The sequence below is a fragment of the Triticum urartu genome, chromosome 7A, assembly GCF_056163025.1.
Source record: "Triticum urartu cultivar PI428250 chromosome 7A, HENAU_Tu73, whole genome shotgun sequence".
NCBI lineage: Eukaryota > Viridiplantae > Streptophyta > Magnoliopsida > Poales > Poaceae > Triticum > Triticum urartu.
In genome coordinates this window covers 559,580,592-559,589,523 of record NC_141879.1, presented here as the reverse complement: position 1 = coordinate 559,589,523, position 8,932 = coordinate 559,580,592, and the positions used below count along the sequence as shown (strand labels likewise).

Below are 8,932 nucleotides of genomic sequence, written 5' to 3'. Positions count from 1 at the left end.
TCAATTAACGTCATGAAATATTTCTTTCCACCTTTTGTCAAAACACCATTCATTTCACATAGATCTGAATGTATGAGCTCTAGTGGTGCAAGATTTCTCGTTTCTGCAGTCGTGTGAGACTTACGAGGTTGCTTAGCTTGCACACACACTTGACACTTAGATCCCTTGACAGTGGTGAAACTAGGGATTAAGTTCAACTTTGCTAGTCGCGACATGCAACCAAAGTTAACATGACAAAGACGTGAATGCCACACATTTGATTCACTATTGTTGCAAACATGATTAACAACTTTATTGCAAACGTCTGATAAGGATAAACGAAACAGGCCTCCTGACTCATAGCCTTTACCAACAAAGGTTCCATACTTGGATATTACAAATTTATTCGACTCAAAGACAAGCTTGTACCCATCTCTACACAGAAGGGATCCGCTAATAAGATTTTTATTGATGGAGGGGACATAATGCATGTTCTTTAGCCGCACGATCTTCCCCGAAGTAAACTTCAGATTGACCGTGCCAACACCACGAACAGAAGCACTTGAACCGTTGCCCATCAGCACGGTTGAAGTCCCTGCGGTCTAATAAGACGAAAACATGGAAATATCACCGCATACATGCACATTAGCACCTGTGTCAATCAACCAGTCAGGAGAATGACATACTGAAAGAATAGTGGGAAATATACCATACCCAGCATCCTTCATGTCAGTGTCTCCAATAACAACATTAGCGGTCTTGCCGCCTTTTCCAGGATGACGCTTGTCATAGCGATTAGGGAAACTAGGAGCCCAATGATCAGGATCCCCACACACATGACAAGCACCTTTCTTCTTGCCATTCTTCTTCTTGAAGTTCGTGTGTTGCACAGCCTTGTTCTTCCCATCAAACTTTGCTTTTCCATAAAACTTGCCCTTGTTCTTGAACTTGTGGGGCTGGAAGTTCTGCTTCTGTGCCACATTGGCACTAGATCCTCTCTCAATACCTCGAGCACGTGTGTCCTTTGCTCTCGCATTTTCTTCCACATCAAGAGTGCCAATGAGACCCGGGACGAAAAACTCCTGCCTCTTATGCCTCAGCAAGGTAGCAAAGTTCCTCCATGAAGGAGGAAGCTTAGTGATGATACCTCCGGCAACAAACTTGTCCGGTAGCATACAACTGAAGTGCTCAAGTTCTCTAGCAAATGACTGTATCTCATGAGCTTGCTCAACCACGGAGCGCTCTTCAGTCATCCTGTAATCATAGAATTGCTCCATGATGTACAACTCAGTGCCAGCATTCAAGACCCCAAACTTGGCCTCGAGTGCATCCCACATATCTTTCCCATTATCAATTGACGCATAAGCATCAACTATGTTCTCACCAAGAACACTCAAGAGAGCAGCCTTAAACAGAGTATCCATTTTCTGAAAAGCTTGTGCCTGTTGAGCATCAAGCTCCCCTTCAGGTTTGCCGAGAGTGGCGTCATATCAACTCATGGTTTGAAACCATAAGACTGCTCTCACGCGCCACCTCTTATAGTGGATACCCTCAAACATAGGAGGTCTCATGGAAGCAGCAAAACCACTTGGGGTAAATTGCCTATAATAAGGTTTTTGGATTGTTGGAAATATGAGCAATTTACCAAATGATTTTATTAACAGAAATATTAGATAAAGCATGACTAATATAGCTGCGATAAAGCAAGTCATGCAACCTGACGGAGAAAAAGTAAGTAGCATTTTCATATATGAACTTGAACTGAACACATCTAGGACAGACACTAGATCATGTTGCATATATGGAGTAGAACCTAACACATGTAAGGCAAGTACTAGTACGAGAAACTGTGGCAGGACATCTGACAGAAAGAAGAAGAACACATACGGGATAGCAGCAGCAGGAGCACTGGACTTGGGGTCGACATCCTCTCCAGCCATGTCGTTACTGAGGCAGTCGACGTCGGGGAAGAAGTCGTCGTCGGGGAAGTAGTCGTCGGAGTCCGTGATGAAGAAGCCAGTAGTCGCGTAGAGCGCTACCCCAAAACCTTATCACCCTTCTCTCGTACATGACTCAAAAGGTGCGGTCTCGGAGGCCTACTGTCCCGACGTGCGGTGCACGCCGCAAGCTGGGATGAGGAAGACAGCAGCAGCTCAGAGATGGAACCGATGGCGAGGAAAGGAGTAGTTCTGGTGCGTCTCTCTGGGAGGAGCGACCTCCCTTTTATAGGCACAAGAGAAGGAGACGAGAGGGCAACGACGGGAGGCGAAACGAAGAGACAGAGACGAAGCGAACAGCCAGCGGCCGAAGGGCTGCACCGCTCGCATTCGAACTCCACTTTCGCAAAAATCTTTTCAGCTTCCGTGTGACCTTTCGTATACCCGTAGTGCGTGGCAAAAATTTAGATATCGGTCCATTCCCGCGGCACGGCGCGGCGGGCGGCGGAGGAGAGCGCGTGGATATCCCTCTTGTTCTCATGCTCGTACAAGTGGGGAAGGAATCTCCCTTATAAGGAGATTCAACTCCCACTAAACTAGCAATGTGGGACTAAACTTTAATAGTATCTCTTGCCTTGCATAAATGGCTAAGCGGGCTTTTAAGATTTATTAGAAATTTCTGAAATAGTTATTGGGTTGTCCAAAATAGACTAAATTTCAGCAGAGTCGTGCGTATATATATATATATCGTGACACCACTGATTCGTGGAATTAGCAGGACCAACTGAACTGATGGACCATCCATGCGCTACAGAACAGGCGGAGAGGATAAAGTTCCACATGCCCAAAATCCCGTGATTTGGGGTGCCGGGATTCCACGCCGCAATTTTAACGCACACACCCTTCGAACTCCAGCAGACCAGCATGAGCTCTTTGGTGATCAACCGCGCTGTAGTCGGGACTGCCACCGACGGCCGTTTTACTCAGTTGCCCGTGCACGGGCATGCACGCTGACGCCGTGTACATAGGCGCGCATGGCCGCTCTACGCTGCAGACGCGAGGCGCCGAATCGCCGTTCACCAGATCTCAGAGGTCGGCAAGAGAAGACAGAGAGAGGCCGAGGCTACCCCAACGGGAGGAGGCACCACATCGTCAACCAACCGTAGTAGTATGGTCTTTTCTTTTTTTGAGAGAGAGACCGTAGTAGTATGGTCGAGGCTCCTAGCCGCACTGGACCGCACAGAGACCTTGTGAGCCCGAGAGCCCACGTAAGTCAGGCGGCCCAGACCTAGAGCCAGCCCCAACAACCGCCATCCGCTAGCCCGTTTGCAACCACCGTACACCCGGGGACGACAGCCTCATTATTGTGCCCGGCCAACCCTTCCCATGGCCGAGCTGGTACAGGCAAAAATAATGGACCCTCCCTCGGGTCGTCGGCCGGCCGACACAGTCCAGGCCGGATACCTCGGAGTCAGGACACTCTGATCGGTCCGCCCCCTGCACACCGCACTGCAGGCGCGGCAGTTCCAAGTTCCAACAAAAGACCGACCGATCCATCCGCCCCTTTTTCTCCGTGTGCCGAAGGTGGCGCCATGGACACTAGTGGCACTGCCAGTGCTGATCGTTTGGTGCTAACTGCTGCTGTGCTACTGCTGACCCTACGCATGCACGAACGAGAAAGCACCCCTTGGGGGTTTAACGCGGCGGCTGCTTAATAAAAACAGTAATAAAGTAAAACCACTACACGTAGTACGACTAGAAGCTTTTACTGAGGTGGAGTTGCAGTGCCAGAACGTACCTAACCAAGCTGGAGCCACAATTGCTTATGCTACAAAGTTGCAATTGATTACAACGATCGATTGCGCTCCTTCTAATTGCGCTGGAACAAGATTAGGCGGGGATCAAACCCTACGGGTTTTATTAGAAAGGTTTGATTAGCACAGTCTGGGCGCTCGCCAACCACTCCATCACCGTGCATGCAGCTGTAGACGCCTCTTCGAGGCCACACCCGAGTGCAACCAGCACGCGCCTTCCCGATCCAAGACTTCTCCGCCGATCGGGACGCCACACAGGACCGGTCGCCGCCCTCCGTTGCCCGAAACGACCGGCGCCCGGCCCGGCCAGCTCGGCTTCGGCCCCACCGTCTCCCGCGTGCACAATGTGAACTTGCACAGGGCGTCAGCTCGGCAGAGACCAAAATGAGTAGCCTATAATTAAGCACGTAGAGGGTTTTCCTGCCTTGGTTACACGCCAAAGCAGCCCCTCCTGAAGCACTGTCATTACCCTCGCCACCTAATTAGAGGATAAACATTTCTAGAAAAAACATCAGAGGATAAACATTAGCATCCAAGGTTCCAAACACCACGCAGTACGCCCTACGAAGCCGTAGGAGTATAATCGAGTTGCCGGATGCTGTCTGCTACTAGATCAGATCACTGAGGAGTACCGGCGTCGTACCACCAGCACGGCGTAACTGCCCCGCGCAGCGCGCCCTTTTTAACCGTCTTTCACACAGACATGTCCTGACAGCGCCGGTCACACGCACAGCCAACAACCACCTTAACCTGCCCTGCCGCGACGCACTTTCCACTGGAAAGAAAGGACCGCGCGTGTGACCGCTGTACGTGCGATGGATCGGGCTAGCAGCAGGGCAGGACAGGACAGTGAAGAAGCTTCCATCCGTCGTCCTGCACGCACGCCAGATGAACTCACTGACACGCGTATCTGAGTGGAGCCGGGCCGTGAAAGCGCGCTCGTGCCCACTCGATTCCCGCTGGCGCCATTAACTCCCTTTCACCTTTTTTTTACGGAGCCCTGCCGGTCGACGCCATGGATGGACCCATGATTGGCTGCTTGGGCGAGCGGGTGATTGAGCGAGTGAGCCGTAGTACCGGATGGATGCATGGCGGGCCGATGGGTTGATGGATCGGGAGGAGGAGGATGCAGTTATTGCCGGCCAACTTCTTGCGAGTCTAGCGTGCTCCTGTAGTACTCCCCATGGCTCGGCCGCGAGTGCATGGACGGTGGCTTTGGAACTGGCGTAGTTAACCTGCAGTGCAGCGCGCGCGTCAGCGCATGGCATAGATTTGCTCAGTCCTGGATATAGCTCGCACTTGACTGCCTGCCTGATGAGTTACCACGTCCATCATGGGCACGTCGTATCGGCATTCACGCATGCTTTATTGTTGTGGAGTAGGAGCGGTACTGTCCTCCACTCGTCTTCTCCCTTCGGAAATGTATACCTGTAGTACTACTCCACTAGCTTGAGTGTCAGAAATCAGCCTTGATAATCAATTAATTTCATAGTATGGTGAGATATTATGTGATACTACTATAAAAAATGATAATGCAGTTTGGCCCATGTTCAAAAAAAGATCTTATGTTTGTCGTTTGATCCATGCACACAAGGAATTTATAGGGGTAACCCTTGGAAACAAATGACAACCAGCTGGAGTATATAGGAGTAGCACTGAGCAGGGAGCAACAAGAGCGAGGGGCGGGTTGGATCCATGGCTCCGGCTCGTCTCTTGCAAATGAGGTCTCCCGCCCCATAAATGAGGTCGCCAAGCGTGTAGGTGGGGGAGTTAATTACCGGGGTTACGTACTGGCAGGCAGCGGGGAGGGAGTTGTTATGTTGCCACTCGGCAGCCACAGTTCACCGACAGCCCACCCCAGCAGCGCAACGGGGGCCCCCCTCTTCCCTTCCCCTTCTCTCGCCGGACAGACTTTTCGTCTCTCGTCTATGTCTTTCCCTCTGGCTCGGCTAAGCTTTATCACTTGCTACACGCATGCTGTTATAGCTTCCAACCCCACGGCCCCAACCTCCCTCCATGGAATACAGGGTAGATAATTGCTAGCTGAATTGCCTGCCCTTTAGGCACCACTACATATGCTGTATACTTGTATCCACATAGTAGTACCTGGTCACTAATGTCACAACTTCCATAGGGAGTGGTGAATTTCAACATGAAACTACAGTTGTAGTAACTTGTACTTAGCTCCTGGAAGTAACTTTGTCCTGGTAAGATGATGGGTAGATTCGGTGCGTGTACTGCATGGTCACACGAAACCTGTTCAGAAGCTCTCCTTACAGTGGGTGCACACATGGCAGACAGTACTCCAATGTCCTAGCGGAGTAGCAGTGCAAGTGAACAAGGACGAGCGTGCATGGAAGCAGCCCGACCATCAACAGATACGTGGAACGCAAGGCACACGCACGCACACTTGAAGTTACTGCCACTGGCCACCCCCAAATCCATTCTTCACTACTCCCACCCTCTCCCCCTCTTTCACACACACGCTCATACGCAATGTAGGCCTATGTATATATGCAAGCGGAAGCGTACGCGTATACGCATCGGCCTATCCATCTTTCTATCTAACCACATTTAACGCTCTGCAAGTACAGGGGGTCCGAGGGGCAGTGCAGTAGCTTATATTCACTGGGAGCAGCAGGGCCTTCGCTCCTCCCCACACTACACTGCTCCGCCACTCTTCCGTGGAGGAGGCCGGGCTCACACTCACTCACTCACTCACTCACTCGCACTGCCACACTGCCCGCCCGCTGATCATTCCCTCCCCTCTGCCCGTCCTCCTTCGTGCCAGAGAATCTCGCCCGCTCTGCCATTCCGCAGAGAAACATCATGGTACAGTCCAAGAAGTTTCGCGGCGTCAGGCAGCGCCACTGGGGCTCCTGGGTCTCCGAGATCAGGCACCCTCTCCTGTAAGCCTCACCCCCTAGCTCTCTCTCTCTCACTAGCCGCTCTACTCCCTCTCTCCGGCCTACTCGTGTAGCTATCCCGCTGTGTCCTAGGAGATAGATACATTGATTCTGGTTTGAATTGCTACGTACTTTAAGGTTGCTTTCGTCGATTTTCTCTTGATGTGGTTCAAAATGCATGCATGTGTGTTGTGTGTGGTTTGCAGGAAGAGGAGGGTGTGGCTGGGCACCTTTGAGACGGCGGAGGAGGCGGCGCGGGCGTACGACGAGGCCGCCATCCTGATGAGCGGGCGTAACGCCAAGACCAACTTCCCCGTGCCGAGGAGCGCCAACGGGGAGATCATCGTCGCCCCTGCAGCGGCGCGGGACGGCCGCGGTGGCGTCGGCTCGTCGTCCTCCGGCGCGGCCGGCGCCAGCAGCCTGTCGCAGATCCTCAGCGCCAAGCTCCGCAAGTGCTGCAAGACGCCGTCCCCGTCCCTCACCTGCCTCCGCCTCGACACCGAGAAGTCCCACATTGGCGTCTGGCAGAAGCGCGCGGGCGCCCGCGCCGACTCCAGCTGGGTCATGACCGTCGAGCTCAACAAGGAGCCGGCGACAGCGGCGGCGGCACCAACGCCCAGCGACAGCACGGTGTCGGCGACTCCTTGCTCGTCCACGTCCACGTCCACAACGGGCTCGCCGCCAGAGGCAATGGAGGACGAGGAGAGGATCGCGCTGCAGATGATCGAGGAGCTGCTGAGCAGGAGCAGCCCGGCCTCGCCGTCACATGGGCTGCTGCACGGTGAAGAAGGCAGCCTCGTCATCTGAAGAAGAAAAAATATTGCACGGTTAAGAAAGTGTGATCAGGTCACCATCCCAGATCAAGGATCTGGTAGGGTGGTTGGCGCACAGGCAGTTAAGATCATGCATTGCTCCACGTCGTAGGTACCAGCTGAGCATCTCCATTACGCACTACGTAAAATCAAGCTTAGGAAACGATTAATCACTACCGCGTGTGTGAAGCCCCGTGTATTTATAAATTAATCAAAGGCTTACTTGTATGTAACTATGTATATGCCGTCACCGTCATGATAGTCACACTATGTATCAACATCATCAGACTATATAGTACTATATGATATGATTACGTATATATATCAGTGATGATATCGCTTTCTAATAAATGGAATAAACACCTTGTAATGCAGTACTCTTGTGCATTTAATTTCCTTTGTTAGACTATACCGATGAAGTGTTATTTTCAGTCGGGCGAATTTAAGCGTTTCTCTTCATCAAAAGGATACCAGGAATATGGTGAGGTGATATTTGCACATTCTTGGTTTGACAAGACAGTCGTCTGTAAGCACTGTTCATTCTAGTCCCGTAGTCGTCGTAACCCTAATTAAGAACAAGGTTCCAAAAATTGTAAATGGACCATCATATGAATGCAAGCACAAAATTTTGAACATGTATGCGGTATGTTAGTACTTTGTATAGCCGGAAGGAGTAACCACCGAAGATAAGAGAGAGCATGCACCCCGAGTTTTCCGGTACATCATCTCAACTCCATTAGTGACCTCAAAGAACGTAGTTAGCCGAAGAGCGTCAATGAGAATTTAATTGAGAAGTAAACTTACGAAATCATTTCGTAAGCCCAACCAAGACGAAGAACACAATTTACCGAAAACATCTGTCAATCAATTACTCATGCGCATGAGACCATCCATGCAATTCCTGGATGTTCCCTTGTGTAACACTCTTGTAATGCAAGGGATCAGTCACCATTAGAGAATCATCAGATGCTCTAAGAACATTGCTGCATGGAAACATCATCCTCAGCTAGTGGAGAACTCAAATACTCCCTCCCTTCGGAAATAAGTGATGCTGTTTTAACATTGAACTAAAACAGCGTCACTTATTTCCGAACAGAGGTAATACTTGTCAACATTAAACATCAACATGTGTTAGTGCATCGAATTTCAAAGAAATCAGATTCACATTTCTCCGCATTAAAATAGGTCCGGTTGGGAGATCATTAATAATCAGTAACCATGTTAGACTATGACTAGTACACAGACCATACACACTACTGCACCAGGCTATGTGGACCAACAGATGACCACAAGGCATCAAGTAAACCAAGATAGTGCACAAAACCACATGCATACAGAATTATAAATGCTAGGTTTTCATCCACATACATGCATTGTCACCTTCAAACAATTGTGTTTTGTGCTGCGGCGCCAATGCAGCACGAGCTAGTAGCAAGCAACGGTGTTTGCAGGATAAGATAACAATCATGTATGAAATGTTAAAT

General features: G+C 50.5%; 1 protein-coding gene across 1 annotated transcript; it reads left to right on the top strand.

Annotated features, from left to right (window-relative positions):
• The first annotated feature begins 6,276 nt into the window (after positions 1-6,276).
• Positions 6,277-7,822, top strand: LOC125530667 (ethylene-responsive transcription factor WIN1-like). The gene is made up of 2 exons (XM_048695064.2): positions 6,277-6,639; positions 6,843-7,822. The coding sequence occupies exons 1-2, from the start codon at positions 6,560-6,562 to the stop codon at positions 7,441-7,443; spliced, it is 681 nt and encodes a 226-aa protein (XP_048551021.2). The 5' UTR covers positions 6,277-6,559; the 3' UTR covers positions 7,444-7,822.
• The last annotated feature ends 1,110 nt before the right edge of the window (positions 7,823-8,932 follow it).

What these genes read in the sequence shown, in the direction of transcription:
- LOC125530667 (XM_048695064.2), top strand. Translation starts at nt 6,560, where the DNA reads ATGGTACAGTCCAAGAAGTTTCGCGGCGTCAGGCAGCGCCACTGGGGC. An exon ending in GAGATCAGGCACCCTCTCCT is followed by an intron (nt 6,640 to 6,842) that starts GTAAGCCTCACC and finishes TGTGGTTTGCAG; the next exon opens with GAAGAGGAGGGTGTGGCTGG.